The 19,096-nt window shown below is 35.5% G+C and overlaps 1 protein-coding gene across 4 annotated transcripts in view; it reads right to left on the reverse strand.

Moving 5' to 3' along the window:
* The window catches only part of GLRA2 (glycine receptor alpha 2), a 122,726-nt gene that overhangs the window by 64,082 nt on the left and 39,548 nt on the right, over positions 1-19,096 (reverse strand). For all 4 annotated transcript variants that reach the window (XM_072353977.1, XM_072353995.1, XM_072354003.1 and 1 more), the window contains 3 exons: positions 17,026-17,108; positions 15,537-15,674; positions 13,809-14,023 (listed from right to left, as the gene is read on the reverse strand). In XM_072353977.1, the coding sequence (XP_072210078.1) occupies positions 13,809-14,023; positions 15,537-15,674; positions 17,026-17,108 (436 nt within the window). The remainder of the gene's footprint in view (positions 1-13,808; positions 14,024-15,536; positions 15,675-17,025; positions 17,109-19,096) is intronic.

Consider the following 19,096-nt stretch of genomic DNA (forward strand, 5'->3'; position numbering starts at 1 on the left):
ACTTTTTTTTTTTTTTTTTTTTTTTTTCATTTTCTGTACTTTTTTTATCTTATATAGTGGGAAAATAAACACTTTATATTATTACAGTTTCTCAAATACAAAATCAAATCAATGTCTTTTTATATTTATTACTTTAAAGGTTATTTACTTTAATTAATGCCATAAATTATTGCCTTCCTGGCTTTGCTTATGAAGAACATTTCCTTCTCTCAAGCTAATGTTGCCACTGGCACTATGAGGTCTCATAATTAAACTCATAAACTCCCTTTTTACATGTTCCATCTTAATCCATATTCTTCATTTCTGGTGCTAGAGATATGACTTCTTATGAATTTTTATTTCATTTCATCCGTTTCATCTAAACCATAGCAGTTTGCTTGGCTGGGGTTCTAAAGCACTTGAACAATCATGCTACTCTGAGCTTCCTTAGACTCTATCACTATTTAACTGTCCAAGTTGACAGGCCATTTTTCACCTTATATTCTTATAGTACTCATAAGTTACCACTCAATTTCATCTCACATTTCCATTTGGATTTCAATTTAGTTCTCAGCATACCTCCTTATTCCACAGTCATGGAAGCTTTCAGTGTCTTCTCGTTTTTTTGTCCATATTTGCACTCTTATATTTCTTTTCAAGTTCTCTGTAAGTGTCCTCCCACTGAGCATTAACCACTTAGAATCAGCTGGGTTTTCAGAAAGTTACTTGGTCTACTTTATATGAAATAAACATGGACTATAGCAAATGTTTTCTTTTTTACTAGTACTAAGTATGTTACAATCATGTAAAAGCTAAAAATTGTTATAGTTGCAATACCTCAATTATCAAACAAGATAAATTTGGTTTATAAATACTCTTTATGGCATTAAAGAAGGAATAGAAAAAAATCATTACAAATGAAAAAAGCTTGTATGTATATGTGTATCTATATATATATATACACATAGAAGACAGGTCACTTGAAGGAAAATGAGCACTAATCAATAGAAATAAGAGGTCCAGGAAACACAAAGAAAAGTGTCAGATGGAAGAAATAGTGGTAGAACTATAAACAGTGTCAGCAACAGTATAAATAGGACCAGTGCGCGATTTCAAAACACGTGCTTTTGAAGAAAGCCCAGAATCAGGCCACATGCCTGTAAGAGGAGTTACTGTGCCTCTCTCCAAAAGTGGTTCTGAAAGGGGAATGACAACAGAGCATCAGTTACGGGAAACTGTGAGGAAAAGGTGAATATGACTGTTCAGTCTATACACAGAACAGAGAGGAGGAGGAAAGCTATATTAAGAGCTCCCACAGTAGTGTAGTTATGGTTGCTATATTTAATATTATATGTTGTCACAATGAAGAGGAAACAAGGTTGAAAGCCGAAGAAAACATTTTACAAGTGAGAGACATAAGAAACTCAATCTGTTTAATATACCAAACAAAAAAAGGGATCACAAGATTGCTCAGTTTCATCATTGTATCTAAGAAGACTTTGTAGTCCAAAAGAGAAATGCACAGCAAGAAACAGTCTCTGGAAGTTTACCTTCTCTCTGGAAGTTCACCTGCCAGAGCATCCACAGTCTCTAAATACTGCCTAAACAGTAGAAGTATATGTGTAGCTGAAATAAACATCCAAACATAATTTTCAAAAAAGTCCAGATTCTTTTCTTTAAAATATAATCAATTCAAATATACAGCATCTACAGAATCCAGCAATTAGATTACAAAAAAAGCTCATACACCTAATTGCTTTTCTTAAATGGTCATTTAGACACTTTTTACCCTCTGGACTTGAAAATGAGAAAAAACATTTGTGATTTCTAGAAGTCCATGAACCATATCAAAATAGGAACAACTGGTAATTGTAGCTTCACATACTGGCTACAGCAAGCATAGCTGAAGCTCACTAGCTGGCAGAGTGGTATTGCTCTCTTCTGCTCAGAACATTACAGTGCCTGAGGCTGCGCCTGTGGCCAAAGTAGGGTTTTAATTAGTGCAGTTTTCCTCTGAAGCCATTATATTACTTAATATTTCTAAATATATTTGAAAAGTGCCTACCAGTACCTCACTAAATGATAGATCTAAATGAATGTGGTTCTTCCCTTCCTTGGGATTTTTAACATTTTGGAAATGTCTTCTGAATTAGAATAAAAATGAAAATGTTTAAAAAAAAAAAAAAAAAGTCACAGATCGCAAATTTTATTTTATTAGATTATATCAACTGAACCGTTTTCATCATATCCACGCTCACGTCAAACTTTTCTGATATTTTTGCTTGGTGAGTTTTCTACTCAAAAGTAACAAGGCAGTTTTAATATGAAAAAAAAAAAAAATGTTGTGGAGAAATCCATCAGTGGTCATTGGAAGTCCACAGCAATCATTTGGGAAATGTTTTGAATATATGAGAACATTATTTTTAAGTACCTTTTGTATAGCTTGAAATAATTCATTTATATTTTTAAACAGAAGTCAGTTCCTCAGAGAAAACACCTGACCCCATCTAAAGTATATATCACTGTTGGAGCACAGACCTAATACAATGTGTACAACATAGACAAAGAGGAACTGGGGAGATAGATATTATTTATTGATGCTGAAAATAGCTGAATTTGGTTTAAGCTGAAAATGTTCTCACTGAAAACTCATTTTCATTCTGTCTTCAGGGTGACTTTCACTTGTCTTTCAGAATGACTTCTCAAAGGATTATGAACAGAAAAATCATGATGCCAATGGTTAGCACTGGCAAGCACAAATTTTAAAAGCCTGTTTCAGAGATGACAGACAAAGGAGCTAGATAAGAGGTGTTTGCACTCTGTGATCAGGAGCTGCTTTTCAGGCTGCCTTTTCTTAACTAAGAGGGAAGCACATCTGGAAGAAGTCAAGCATCACTGTGGAAATCATGAACGAAACTAGCCAAATCGCTTGCCACAAAGAGCATTACCCACATTCAGGCAATCCCCATTCTTTCAATTAGATACATCTTTCAGTTTGGGAAAGGCTTTTACTCATAAATGTTAGAAGCAAATCAACTCTTACAGCGGCACTTGCTGAGATCTCTTTACCTCTAAACAATTCACCATTAAATCCTTCACCACGATATGATCTTGCCTGGAATCATGTGTTAGCAAACACTTTTTGACTGGTTGCAAAAAGTCTGTCTCCTGTTCCAGACGATGTAGAAAGAGATAAGAGATCACCTCTAAACTTGGTAGTTGGCACATAACACTTCCAGTTTGAACAATGTCACGTTTATTCCCTTTATAACAGATCATCAGAATACTGTAAAAAGTAAAAGAATTGTCACTTCTTATTTATCAAAAAGACAATGCTACCCACTTGTAAAATCAACACTGTGCCATTACAAATGAATGATGAATATATCAACTTTAGAGAGAATAATTAACCAATTGAGAAAATAATCACGCATTATTCTTCCTACTCACTAGATGGGATAGATAAAGAAAACAAGATGGAAAAAGACCACATTGCTCTTCTGTGAAACATAAAAGCAAGGTTATCTTTGTTTTCATATCCATAGATAGATATATGCATAACTAATTTGTTCTGTGCTATTTTCTTTGAGGCATAATCCTGTCATCTTTGACTTTGGGGAGCCCTGGTAAGAAATAGCAGCGGTCATACCTGAGTTTCTAAATGTTTCAATTCAAGTCATTCTCAATGACAGCATTTCTTTTTCATTCAGAGAGGGTTCTGATTCAGCTAGGAGGTTCAGGAGACAGAGAAACAGCCTACATCTCATAAAATAAATCCTGTCAGACAACTACAGCTTCTTTAAAAAAGCAAGCAAACAATTTTATTGTTTGGGAAAGCAGCAGAATGCACTGTCCAACCCTATGAGTTTTTATCATAATCCTGACAGTTAAGTTCCTTAGCTTTTTTTTGCTATCCAGTCTTAAACTGCTTTTCATGCACTTTTTGATGCAAAGAACACACTCAAACAATGCAAATTAGAAATGTGTTACTTCTCATTGCTGCCTGTGAACACTGACATGGAAAGTTAAGAGATGTTTTTAAGTTGTTCATGCCCTGTAAATGGACAGGCATTAATTTAAATGTAGCACTGTTCATCATATTAAAGTACAAAAATCCATGAAGTATTTTGATTGGTGTTAAACACAAGAAGGTTTATGCTCTTCTGCAGAACAGAGATTAAAAATATGAAATCATTTACATCAGTTAAATATTTTAAATGATTTTTTTAATGTCTCAGCAGACCATTTTCACTAGAAACATTTTCTCCTGCATATGACAGATACTGATATGTTCTCATAATAATAGTGTCATTATGGATAATTATTTAGAACATAACCTGTGCTATTATTTCTATGAAAACATGTATAAGCGAACATTCGTTATATGTTGTCTTTTTTCATAACTTACAATTTCTGCAGTGATTTAGTCACTAAAGTTTCTCTGCAGACTTACTGGATTCACTTCTCTGGAGCCTTAACCTTTGGCAGAATAGGGAAAAACAGCACACTATGTACTTCTCACAAACAGGTATGTCTAACAGAGGTTAAAGCTACTGCGAATCAAAGCTCTGCTCTCACACTCTCTTCTCTTTGAGATAAGACATACCAATTAACTCTTCTAGGCCTCTAGTAAGAAAAAATAAGAAGAGGCTTCTTCATCAAGCTTTTTAATTCTACTACTAAGAATCTGTGAATAATGATTCATTCTAATATACATGACTGCATTTCTTTGCCTTAAAAACAAATTATACTCTTTTATTGCCAATGGCTAGTATAAAATTGTTTCATTTCAAAAGCAGGTATTACCATGACAAAGAGCAGTGTACCTCACTACTTGCAAATTAAAGTCATAGTTATGTAATAGCTCAGGTATAAAAAGAAGATACTAAGTCATATAATTCCTCCTGCAGAGATTTGTTGTATCCATGAGGAAAACTAGAGTCACAGAATCAGTGAGGTTGGAAAAGACCTCTAAGGTCATCTAGCCCAATTATGAGCCCATCCCCACCACGTTCACTAATGATGTCCCTCAGTGCCACATCCACACATTCCTTGAACACCTACTGGGACAGTGTACCACAACCTCCTTGGGTAGCCCGAGCCACTGCATCACCACTCTTTCTGATAAATCTTTCCTCATGTCCAACCTGATGTAAATAGCTTCCCTCTATTTATTTAGTTATTTTTTATCTCTATTTTTTTATTTATTTTTTTCTTTTTCTTTCCTGAGGAGGGGGAGAGTTAATAATTCTAGGCATCAACATATATATATAAAATTCCAGTTAGAAACATTTTGCTCATGAAAGAAACATCTTTCTTTCAAACTTTTACAGCTACATTACAATCTAAACAAAAGTTTGGGAGACTAAGTCAATGTCCCAGTCATCTTACAGCAGCATGAAGTTTGCAGTAATGTTCAGACTGGAAGGTACACGGTCCAGGAGGCCCCAAGGACACTATTTCAAATTGAATTACAACAGAAGATTTTCATAAGCAGTACTTCTAAATGATCTAATAAAGTCAAGGCTTGAGATGACCTGAAATGATTGAGCCAGAGTAGTGAGTGTTGCTGCCTCAGAGCAGGCTTGCAGTGCTTATATGTGCAAAACAGCAGCACTGCACACTCCTCAGAGAACTGCTAAAAGCCTAGAAGGTCCTGGAGGGTACAGGAACAAAGCTGGAAAGCTCCTGCTCCATACCAAGATTACAAAACAACAGGCAGAGTGATGCACACAGCAACTCCAGCTCTTCTCTGACGCATGAAACTGGATCTGCTCATTGCCAGCCCTCCCAGATGACTGCATTATAAAACATACCCAGAAAGTGCCAGGAGTACTCAAACTAAATCCCAGAGGTATTCTAGAACATCAAGTATTTTTTTCTGTCACGCACATTGGCAAGAACTCTTTTTGTAGTACAGTGAATACCACTATCTTCACTATACAGGAAAGTAAATTATAAAGTTTAGATTTGTACAAAGGAAAAAGTGACTGATTACTCAGTCTTTTATCTTTGACCTTCACTGAGTAAAATCTGTTACAGAACTTAATGCATTAACATTTATCCTGTCAGTAGCAGCTGGTTTTGCACAGAACCAAAGGCCGCATGAGCTTCACTAGAAATGATATCTAAACACTTTGAGACCAAATGATTTACCAGTATATCTTTGTGGCTAAGAGAAAGAGAGTTATGTGGTCTTTTCTAGGTGCTCTGGAAAATATCTAGACCATTTTTCCTCCTGCTCTCTTCCTATTCTCATAAGAAGCACAGGTGCTACTGTTTTTCTCAGCCAAACAGCAGTCCCCAGTCTTTGGTTTCACAGAACTGGAAGTCACTGTGGAATGGAAGATAAAATTTTCTTCCCATAAAGAATACATGACAACAGCACACTTATCTGTGCCAAAGCGTATCCACCTATAGTTTTAACTGAGGTACTGCTCCCAGTGAAGTTGTAACTGCACAGTCCAGCCATATAAGTATCTACCTAGATCTCAAAGGAGCAAGCCTTGAAGAAAGGAAAAATGTCTTTTACAAACTGACATGGATGGAAGAAGAAGAGAAGTTTCATCAGGCCCAAGGATTTATTATCGAGCTGATACTAGCGGGGCCACAGTGCTACTGATACTCTATCTGGTACATCACCTTCTATCACCTCCTTGTATCACCTCTTCCTCTGCAGTTCACACTCTCTTGCACTCAAGCACATATGTATCTTGAGAAAAAACTACTGATATGAAAATACAAGTCAAAAGAAGGAAGAAAAACAAACAAACAAAAAAACCCATGAAAAATGTAGAAGAGTACCAAAAAATACTTACTTTGAGCCATGAGGTATGAGTAGGTCTTTTAAAACAATTTGATAGGAATTTATAGTATTCTGTAGGGTTCAGTTTTTTTGTATACAAAAATGTACTGAGGGACTATCAGTTGTTTAAAATGAAGAAATGTCTTCAATAAGTCAGCGAGCAAACACATACTAATGTACGACTCTTGTTTTACTTTGGAACATTTGTTTTGTTGAAAAAGAGCTTCAGTCAATGAGAGTTCCTTTGTTAAACAGCATAGAATAAATCTCTGTATCCAAATTCAAATACTGTATGGAATCTAACAAAGGATATTGAAAATACTGTCTGAATACCAGATTTAGTTTTATCCAGTTTTGCCAAGCTCAGAAAAAAAAAAAAATATATATATATATATATATATATATATTAAAAAAAGAAGAAGAAGAAGAAGAATAGTTAAAGCAGCTTTCTCATAATATAGATAAAAGGAGGAAGAATATACATTCAACAATAAGAATATAATGGGGAGAGAATAGAAAGTTGTGTAACAATGCAAATGACCAAACTAAATGACCATGTAGATTTCCATGTAGGCATATGACTGAAGATCTGATCCTCGTGGTTACCTGACTATCCAGCCTGACTTCCTAAGGATTTAGATAGCATGACACATTTTATTGCAGGGAAGAAAACTGACAGCCATTAGATATTAGGAAGAAATTCCTTACTGTGAGGGTGGAGGTGCTGGAACAGGTTGCCCAGTGAGGTTGTGAATGGTCCCTCCCTGGAAGCATTCAAGGCCAAGCTGGATGGGGCTGCGAGCAACTTGATATAGTGAGTGAGAAGTGTCCCTGCCTATCACAGGGGGGTTGAAACTAGATGATCCTAAAGATCCCTTCCAACCCAAACCATTCTATGCTTCTATGTTCTCCAAAAAAACTTTTTTCTAAATCCACTCAAGATCTATTGGGGATTTATTTGTAGATTCCCCACAGAACCAATAAATATGTTTCATAAAGCAGGCAAATTAAATACCATGGCACTGTTTTAGGACCATCAGGCATCTGACAGAATTTTGTAAATAGCTTATAAGGTTGGCCTAATTGTTTAAGCAATAAGTCAAGCACTCAGATACCCTTAGGACCCAAGGATCTGTTAATATATCTCATGATCATTAAATTACTCTTGGATTTCCTCCTCAGACCCTGAAACTAGAGAAGAATGACCTATTAAAAGTTCCTTTCATTCAGTTCAGCTGTGCCAAAACATGTCATGTGTTGTGGTTTTTTTTACATGAAAATGCAAGCTATCACCACAGGCACTCAACCTCTGATAGCAAAAGAACATGGGATAATACAATCTCTAAAAAGAGTAAGAAGAGCATCCGTTCCTTTTTCTTTATTCTTATTTCTCTTTATTTGTTCCCTTTTATGTTTGTTTGTTTGTTTCCTTTTATCTCTCTCTCTCTCTCTCTTTTTTTTTTTCTCTCTTTTTTTCCTATTAAGACATAATTTTAACTTTACTTCAAAATATAGAAGAATTGATGTACTCTTGAAATTTCTTTACTTGATAACTTTCAGCAGTCAATAAAGGAGAGGTTACATTCTGAGACTTGTCTGCCAGAAGCCAAAGAATCTCAGAAAGACTCCAAAGACTCCAAAAATGCCAGGGATGGTGAACGGCACATAAAGCAATTATTTACTGCTGAAGGGGATGGACTGTTGCCCTTGGTTTTGCAAGTCTCCGCATCTATTAGAATACAGTGCTTTTATTACAATTGGTAATGAACTCAGTGATCCAAAGCAAAATGAAGTGAATGGAAGGCCTCCCAGTGGTTTCAGCTAGTTTGAATGGGATTTTTTTCTACACCGATTGCTGCCTAGGGAAGGAACATGCATACATAAAGTACTACATATTAAATAACACAATACGAACGTGACACAACTTTGTAAAATAAGGCTGCTTTCATTTGCTTGACTTAAAGTATCCTCAAATGTTTTGCTTTATGGCATAAAAAGTAATTCACTTTCTTGGACTGTTACTGCTACTGCTTGGTTTATGCATGTGTTTTAAGAAGAAAGCAATTTGAAAAATACCCAATTACTGGCATAGCAGAAAACGTATTCTTTCCAATGCATTTTTAAATGAAATTCTTTAAAACTCTTGATTCTCTTGACTCAACAAAAGAGAAACTGTTTAAAAATAAATTGAATAGGAAGAGCACAGTTATCCAATGCTCTGAAAAAAACAAACAAAAACCTTCATCATATTTCTCACCAAACTTATGCTTACTTTACAAATATGCTCCCCTTTACTCTAAGAGCTTATATACTACTGAGACTATTACAAAAAATAAATAATGCAAGGGCATATTAAAAATCTCTGTTGTGATTCCCAGAAGTTCTCCAGATCATGCAAGCTGCCATGTTTGTGCAGTGGGTCAGATACTTCCAGAAAACATAGTAATCGAGCATATGGAGAAATTGCATGAATGCATAACAGAGTTTTTTTTTTTTGCAGAGATGAAGTCCAGTAATTGCTTAGATTCAAGGCAGCTCTGGGGTTCATACACAGCACTTGCAGACAAAGCTCAGTTTCTGAGGGGCTGCTTTGTGAATATACAGTCAAGCTGAGCACTACCATCCAAGATTTCTGCTAATTTGGTCAAGCAGCAAAAGTTACTGTACAGACATTAATCTAGCCAAATTTCTGTGTGGAAAATGATGGCATGAATAGAGGAATCCAGACACAGACGGTCAGATGTGGGTAAGGCTTATAAATGTGAATCTGGAGGAAGGAGAACTGGCCAGAGGAGCCATGCCACTTTGGACCAGTGTTCCTGGTTGTCTGAGCACTGGATTGACCAATTGAAGGGAAGGTACCACCCCAGCTTTCTAAATGTGTTTCTTATCACTCCTTAATATGATGTTACTGATGGTAACTGGCCACTCACCAGTTTTCTGTAATAAACACACAATAACTTAGTTGCTATAAAAGAGGTTGAGACCATGGTGAATAATTCTCTGCAGCTATTCTTTGTACAGAAGATCAATATTTTATCCCCATGAAGGAAGCAGAACTTGATATTGTTCACTTTATGATCAAGAGTAGAAAAGAACAGTTATGTTTTCTGGAACATGCACTGCAGCTCTTGCCTCCTACATTAGAAGTTTGTTAGGGCTCTAAACTCTTGCATGACTTATTTCTGTCTTTTGTAAGAAAGAAATCAACTTTGTAGAAAAATACATAAAAAAAACCAAAAACCCAACATATTGATTTCTTTGCTAGTGTTTTGTTATTATCAGAATTTGACCCTGTATTTTTAGGCAGAATTACAAATACTATGAAGATAATAACTCCACAGAAGGACTATGAAAATTTATCAGAGAAGTATAATCCCATTTCATTTGAAAGAAGCTATCTAGTTTTTTCTCTGAAGTGTAGCAAACACAAACACCAGCTGGAGTTACATGAGTTTCTCTGATAGCAATGCCTCCTATTCATTTCCATGGAAAGTATAACAGCTAAAAAGAGCACCATAACACAATTTGATAGAGAAAACTCTCAGATACAAAACACTATTTTTTAACAGTCACCATCATGAGCTATGTGTTTTCACCAGTGAAGAACAAAAGCCAGCGTGTCACACTTGTAACAATCTGCACCATTGGAGGTGACCCACTGTCATTGTCACCGCTACTGAAATGCACCACTCACTCCTCAGTGTTCTCACATTCAGCAATTGGTCTCCAGGAACATTCAGCAAGTTCCAGTGGATATCAATGGGTGCCATTTTTTTTCAAGAATTCAGTGATACACCCTTGTTTCCATGTTAGGTGCCATTTCTTAAGATTGCTGCCATCTGTCATGTGCCAATTACATGTAATCGGATATTGTTGGGAAAGCTCAGCCTCTGCTGTCATACCACCAGTATCTCCATCTGACATCAAGGGTCAACACAGTAAAGCAGGAGGCATTGAGTTTGGAGCCACCTTTGTATTTTTATTCTCTCAGTTTCTTTTAGATTCTTTCCTTTTTTCTTCAGCATTCTTGAACTTATGTTTAATTTTCAATATCTGGAAGTCTAATGTCTGCGCTGCTGTGACCTAACATTATGAAAAGTTGTGTATCAAAATGAATATTGGTTTCTAATATGGAAAAGAATGATTTCAAGCAAATAGAACTTTATCATGTCATGTCATGTTGAGGTTGAGAACAGTATGTAATTCCTTCTAAAATGTACCACTTGCATAACTTAGATAGTAACACGGAAACTGACCAAAAAAAACCCAAATAGGATTCTTCTCAGCACAGTTCTTCATTGTTGTTGTTGTTGTTTTTTGTTTGTTTGTTTGTTTTAATATAAAGGATTTACTTATAAAATTGGTAGATGTTGATGCTTTGCTTTTGTTTTACTTATTTGCTAATTTATATTTGGTAAAGTTCTAGTAAAATAGTTAAGAAGAAAGAAGAAAGAATATCCTTAATTTTCCTGCTTGGCATGAGCAAGTGAGTAAATTAAAGGTAAATTTAATAAATACGTGTTAATTGTGTGTTAATATGAATAGGACACAAAGTAGGATAGGAAAGAACACAACTCCTGTATTCAAATATAGGCTGTTCTCACAAAGCACAGTTGTATCTTTTTTTATTTTTTTCAGTACTCTTTTAAACAATAACCATCCTGTCATGTCTGATTCTCTTAGATATTCAGCTTGGAGCAATTTTAAAATGAATGTTTTATTGACAGCCTAACTTGCTGTGTCTTGGCAATATGTAGACAGGACTTAGATAAACATTGCTTTTAAAGAGCCATTTGGGGACTTCAGATTCAACACTTATTTGAAGCAATTATTTTCATATTTTTATTTCTAAATGCATTTTAGCTGGACAGATTTTACTAAGAAATACTATTTTTATACTAAGCTATATGTAGGGTTTTAAAATTGCTGTGTTCTTGCAACAGCAACAGCAAGAAAAACTTTCTCCTTCTTTTTTGTAAGGAATCAGATACTGCTGACAAAGACCTGTATGCAAACATGGGTGTACTACTTAAATGTGCACAGAAAGCTTGTTTTGAAGCATACTGGTTCATGTCAGTCCCAAGATTCTTCTGACACAGCTTGGTTGAATTCACAGAATGAAAACGCAACAATGATGTGCAGCCTCAGTGAAATAAATGTGCCGGCCTCTCTAGTGGGGTACATGCCTTCTGACAAAGGAACAGCAGAGAAAACAAAGAGAGGATGGGAAAGATAGGATAGGACCAGAACGTCACCTCTGACAGACGAGACAAAACTAATTTTGAAGCTAGAGATGAACCTCTCCAATAATCAAACTGCTACAGTTGACATATTCTGGATCTTCACATTTCTTCTACTCAGCAGAAGCCCAGAAACTTATCCAGCAGATGCTTCTCAACTCAAACAAAACAGAATTCTGAAAGGATAAATATTTCATCTGGGTCAAAGGCATACGATGAAGTCTTTCTAAAGCATTATCCTTATGGATGCGCTATCACTGAAGAGCTTCTTGGTAGGGTATGTTTGCTCTGCTGGAAATGTGGGTGGAAAGCTCCACTATAGTGATCGCACCACCTCTAATTCTCAAGTTAGTTAATTTGGAAGAAAGCTGGAATATATCAGCATGGAATCAAGTCGCACCATCTAGACAAAGTTTTCAGTGACTGTGAGCTTGCTATCTACAGATCCAGCGTGGTTCTTGCCAAGATTATCTCTGCATTGACTTTCTCCTCAGAGTGATCGTTGGGTAATATTGACTGAACAAATGTTAAGAAAGCATCAATTTGAAATTCTGTGCTAATATATGAAATATTTTTAGTTTTCATGGAAAATTATACATAGTTCCAAGTGAACAAGTGAAGCTGAACCAACTGTTGTAGTTACCAGATTTTTAAGTGATACTTTCTCAATACCAACAGAATAGTAACACAATCTGTGCGGTTTTGAAAGTTGGCCTATATATGCTCAGTTTTAACAAATTACAGTACTTGGAATGAGACTGAATATGATACTGAGGGTAAAGCAGAACAAAACACAGCATGCCTTTTGGAATGGATCATATGCTACACAAACATTCAACATTTGTGTTTACATTACTGTTAGCACACTTCCATGATCCCGGTCCTTGTGATTCTGGGCAGCTGAAAAGAGGATTCTACAGGGATCATATCTCATGACTCCACAGACCACTGTTAACTGATCTACCTCTGAGTTCTCTTCCAGAAAACTGCACAAAAGCTGAGCATGCAATACAAATACTGCTGGGAATGTTATTAACAGAAGCATTAAAGTTGCCCCCATGCTAAAAAGTGTTGTTATGTTGTCACATCAAATAATATATTCTGTAATCTGTATTCTCATCTTCAGCAGCTGCTCTGCATGAAGAAGACCACAAAATACAAGTGAAAGGATATTTTTGTGTGTAGGTTGGATGAAGGACATACAGGCATCACTTGAATAAGAATGTGGACTGATACTATGATGAAGCAGAGAAAGACATCAGGACTTCTCTGAAAATATTCTCCAGAGATATCTTGATATCTTTTAGGTGTTCATATGTCACATACATATATGTATGTTTATATATCCATCTGATTGAGTGTCATAACTAGCCATGTCATTATATCTGGGAGTCTAACAATCCAGAAAAGACTAGACAGAGTTCATAAAGTCCCCAGCCAGATAAAATATATCCAGTTTTCAGGAAGCTGTTTTCAGGAAGCTGGTTTCAGAAATCCATACAAGTACCTAGAAAATTCAGAAAGTCCATTCTGCATGCTGATGCCTAAGTTACAAAGCTAGCTGTAGCTCACTAAAAAATCTATAGCTTTTAGCTCTCTGGCAATCCCATAAACCAACAGAAAACTAATCCAAATGCAATGGTATTGCAACAGTTTAGCATCACATTGATACCACTTTCTCAGTTATTAGACACATTCTTAAAGAGACCATTAAGAAACTTCAAAAGTACTATAATTTTTCTTGGTAATAGTAATCCAGTGGTACAAAATAATTTCCTTACTTTTGGAAGGGAAGCTCTTGATCCTGAACTTTGAGTGGTCATTGTCAAAACTGTAGTGATACCCAGTGCAACTCTTGCTGGAGCAGCATCCATATTGATCCAGAAAGAAACCCAGGACAAAATGACAATCAGCAGGCTAGGAATGTACATCTGGATTAAATAGTATCCCATCTGACGCTCCAAATGAAACTTCACTTCAATGCATGTAAACTTTCCTAGAACATGAAATTACTTTGATAAATGTTTTTTGCACAGTTTTATCTTGCTTTCAGAACATAAACTACATGTGAAGCCTGTTTCATAACCTAAAGCTATGAGTCAACCACTTGTTGAGCTCAAGAATGGGAGGGACATGGAGTCTATGAAACAGACTGTACTCAATTCTTTACATTAACTGAGAAAACAAGTATTTGTACAGTTGTTTCACCTCTAGAAAATATAATATTGTGGGCTTTTTTATTCTTAAAATTGAATAAGATTTTGTTTTGCTCACATAGAAAGTCTAATGTTAAAAGACAACAGTATTTTGCTCTTTTAATTGCATTAGATAAAAAAATAATAATTAGACTAATTGTAAAAAATCAGTCTTGATGTCTTACAGTAGATTAAACTCCTTTTCATTCTGATCACATCATTTACTTGTGTCCTGATTTCCATGTATTTTGGACTGTAGAATTTAATAAAATCCTTCCTTGGCACTTCAGGCCTCAAAATGAGAAGTTGCATTTATACAGAATAAAGACAGTAATTTTCTTTTCATAAGAAAGGAATGCGACTTTATTTTTGACAGGGAAAGAACATCTCATGTTGTTTTATTTCACAGAGTGAAACAAATGTCTTTGATACAAGTAGATTGGCCCTTATGCTGAAATAAAGAAAAAAAAAATAAAGGAAAGAAAGAAAGAAAAAAAAAAACTATTTTAGATGTTTTAGATGACAGGGATTATGTATAATCCCAGGAAGCATCCAGCAAACTGTTCTTTGAAGTCTGTCCTTATTAATTAGACTCCAAGCAGATAAATCCAAATTTTAACAGACCTCTCCCTACTTGTATAGCTAAAGACAGAAAACACATTTGAAACTTTTAAAAAGGTAAACTAGGAAAAGGACAAGATTACTAAACAATTTTCCAATATTTTATGTTTACACTCTATTCAGATCAGCAGTGACAGCATTGCCATTTCAAATACTATGTCTCTTAAATTACACTTTGTACAAAAGTTGGTGAAAAGTTGATATTTTTTGTCACTTGGCATTTTGATGTAATGAAGAAATAAATCAAGCTTAAAAATCAGTACTTTAAAACTGATTTATCAGTATTAAAGAAAACATTTAGTTAATTATAAAAGCCTCATTTGGAGGAAATCAGATTGACAAGATTTTTACATTTGTTAAGATTTTAAAACTAATGATTTCAAAGATTTCAGAATACTAGGGCATGTGTATTAGAATATCCCTAATAATGTTTAAGGAAATTTGGGGAGAAAAACAAAATCCATTCATGCAAACAAAAATAAAAATGATATGTCTTTCAGATTTTAAATATTTGTGGCTGAATCCAATTTTAATTTAAAAATAGTTACTCTTTTTTGTTGTTGTTGTTTAATTTTACCCGTCTTTTCCCATTTCACAGGAAAAACAAACAAACAAAACAAACAAACAAAACAAAACAAAACAAAACAAAACAAAAAGAAACAGACCAAACCAAAACAACAGAATAATGCTCACCAGTGTTGTAATGTTTTGTGCAATAACCAAGTTCTTTATCTTCTTTCAAAATAAACTGTGGCAAGGTTAAACCTTCTGCAACTTGCACAGGTCCATCGCTCAGCCACTCGAATATAAGATCATTCATAGTGTAGCCAACTACAACAAAGAAATCAGAGTTCATTACATAGTAACTAACTGAAAAAACTTGAAAGCAAGTATTACTATGTCTTAGAAATATGTCAATTATTCCAGTAAATGTAATCTATAATTTTAAGCCATCTGATTAATTACAGCACAATTGCAATTAGTTGCTTGTTACAAATATTGCATTTCTTCTATGTTAAGAGCAACAAATAAGTAACATAGTCACTTCTGAAATACTGCCTTGGTTTGCCACTAAGAGTAATTTTTTGGGCTCATGAAAGATACTACTTAAAATGAGTCAGCATTTTTCTATGTCTATGTACCTGCCAGCATTTCACTTACTTTTCATCACTCTCTGATTATGTAGTTGTTGGGCAGAAGAAAACCAGGATTTCTAGAATATATGAAAGTGGGTCTGCAGCTTTTGTAAACTTGTGATGTACCAGGGAGATGTGAAGGTGTTAGAGAGAGGCCTGGACTCTCTGAAGTCTCTTTTCAACTGCAGTGGCCACACAGCTATGAGGAAACTAAATAAGCTGTGTCCAATCTCCAGCCTTAAAGACAAGTAGTAATCTGCAGCTCATACTTGTATAGATAAACCCATTATCCCTTCCCCACAAAACAAAGCAAAACCAAAATAAAAATTAAAAAAAACAAAACAAAAAAAAAAAAAAAAAAAAAAAAAAAAAAAAAAAAAAAACCAAGGTGGCTTAACACATATTGGCTCATACTAAGTCCATGCAAAGGATAAGAAGCAGTGAGTATATGCTGGCATGCATGAGGTTCCCTCTGAACACCAGGCAGCACTTCTGTGTTGTACGGATGATGGAGGACTGGCACAGGCTTCCCAGAGTGCCTGTGGAGTCTCCTCTTCGGAGATTTCCAAAAGCCATCTGGACATGGGTCTGGCACTGTGCTCTGGGTTGCACCAGATGAACTCAGAGATCCCTTCCAGTCATTCTATGACTCCATGTAATCACAGATCTCTGCTTCATGAAGTATGTGGCTCATATTTTTCAAAAGATTGTGACTCAATTTGATAAGACATAACTCATCCCAGGCTGTGACCTACTTGTTCTTACTTCCTTGAGATTTGGTTTCTCAGGTATGGCACTACTGTGGTAATTCCTGGAAGTGACACAGCCCTGACGGGATAGGTGGGAGAATAAAGAAAGGAGCTGGAACAGCATGGAGTAGGGAACAACGCTTCAGTTAAAGCATTTTTCCTCCAGGACATTCCCTTACAAAAGAGGAATATTGATTCTGACCACACAAATATAGCAACATAAATACAATCAAACCACCAAAATTATGATAAAACATGTTTGTCTGTTTTTACTAGGCAAAGCAATCGGACACTCACAGCTCTCTAGCTGCATTGTGCATGTCTGTACATCCATAGGAAAATTCTTCAAGTCCATGGGACATGATAAGGTTAAAGTAAGCCTAAAATTGGAGGGGGAAGAAAGGGAGAGGAGGAGGTGGGAAGGGAAAGGGGAAGGGAAAAAGAAAGCACTTGTTAGAAATATACAGATTTTAATCAAAGCCTCATATTTATATTTTGAAGGATCAAGGCCAAATCTTAGATCCTCAGAAGGTGGACACCTTATTCCCTCTTAGATTTTATGGACGTAAAAGCCTGTGAGGATAGAACATGTAAAGCAAAGCAGGCTCTCACTGGCTGCACAGACTGGACAGAACAGAGGCAGAGGCAAGAACAGTAAGATAAGCAAGAGATGCTCCCCATTAGCATACCAGTGAATGTTATATGTATAACAGGGAACTTAGATAATGCAAAACCTAAAATGACTGATTATGAGACATGCATTTTGGGGTTTTACTTTGGAACAGCAAAGGAAAAAAACATAAAAATCGAGGGGTTTCTTCAACAGGGAGTGCCTTTTTGTATAGGAGAGCCATTTCCAACCCTTCGTTCTTATCCATTAAAAGAAAACAACAACAACAATACAGAAAAAACCAGAATCACATTGCATTAAGAGATAAAGAGTGCGGGAACAAGAAAGCAAGCCTAAAGGAACAAACTAAATTTCTCATAATTTCTCAGATGATTTGTCCCAGATATGGCATAATTTCACTTAGACGTGAATATGCTTGTTCTTTCTTTCTTTCTTTCTTTCTTTCTTTCTTTCTTTCTTTCTTTCTTTCTTTCTTTCTTTCTTTCTTTCTTTCTTTCTTTCCTTTTTTCTCTCATTATTTTTTATTTAGTTTGCTTTTCTATGTTTGACTGAAATCTGTGTTTCAGGGCTCCTTTTCCACTGTTTTTTTCTTGTTACCATGGGGAGAAGAAAATGTTTTTAATAAACAAGATATTGGTCTGACAGAATTACAAATAACTATCTTCTTTGTAAAAAGCACAGAAAAAAGAAATATATTAAGAGTTTGGTTTATGTTATATAAAGAGTACATATATTATTTCAGATTACCTTCAACACTTCGACACAAAGAAAACAAATTAACAAAAACCTCTGTGTCCACTTATCATCAAGTACAAGAACTAAACTGTCTCACTTGAAGGTACACTGAAGCATTATTATGGAACAATGGGAATACATTTTTAATTATGCCAGTGAACCAATGGGCCAGCTGCTAACCTGGAAACTGTGTTGTCACAAAGTCAAATGTAATTTATATGGAGACATATCTCACTCAACTCTGTCCCCTGTAGTGATTTTGTGCTCCTCAAGTCATTTGAGTTTCTCAGCACACACAACTGACTCAATTTGTCTTTTTACCATGTGCATTTTTTGGGAAGGCCTGACTGTACGTCTTAGTCCTACCATCATGCAATCAAATCACTATGATAAGAAGACGATATTTAGGTAACTGTAATCAGAATGTAACCATTTTGATCAAAAATCCTATTCATCATCTCTGTGCTTTTGCTTACCCATGAGCTACATAGAGAATGTACCACTCTTGTCCTACTGACACAGGTTTCAGTGTGCAGGATGTCAATATCAGGAAATCAGAAATTGGTTGTCAACGGCGCTAAAGTTCATTGAGATGAAGATCACCCAGTGGTCCTTGCTACACCACCACAGTAAATAAACTGTTACTTAACCTTTGAGAGCACATAGCTTAAGCATTAAAAATATAAGCCATGTAGGGAAATAAAGAGCACAGTTAGTAGCGACATGAATGCCTCTGAAAGCATGCCCCTACTACTTTAAATATTTTAAGTGTCCTGCAAATAATAATTGGCCTCATTTTACTAGTTTCCTGGATTAAAGATTGAACTATTTAAACTGCTAATCCCCAGTACTGACAATAGACTGCTTCTGCTTTTTTTTTTTTTTTTTTTTTTTTTTTTTTCCTGAAATATTGTCATACCAAATTTCCTTCCTTCTTTTCAGTCATATTCTGAAAATGGGTTCAATTTTTGAAGTTCATTTCAAGCGTGTCTTTATGCAAAT

The sequence above is a fragment of the Excalfactoria chinensis genome, chromosome 1 (genome assembly GCF_039878825.1).
Source record: "Excalfactoria chinensis isolate bCotChi1 chromosome 1, bCotChi1.hap2, whole genome shotgun sequence".
Taxonomy (NCBI): domain Eukaryota; kingdom Metazoa; phylum Chordata; class Aves; order Galliformes; family Phasianidae; genus Excalfactoria; species Excalfactoria chinensis.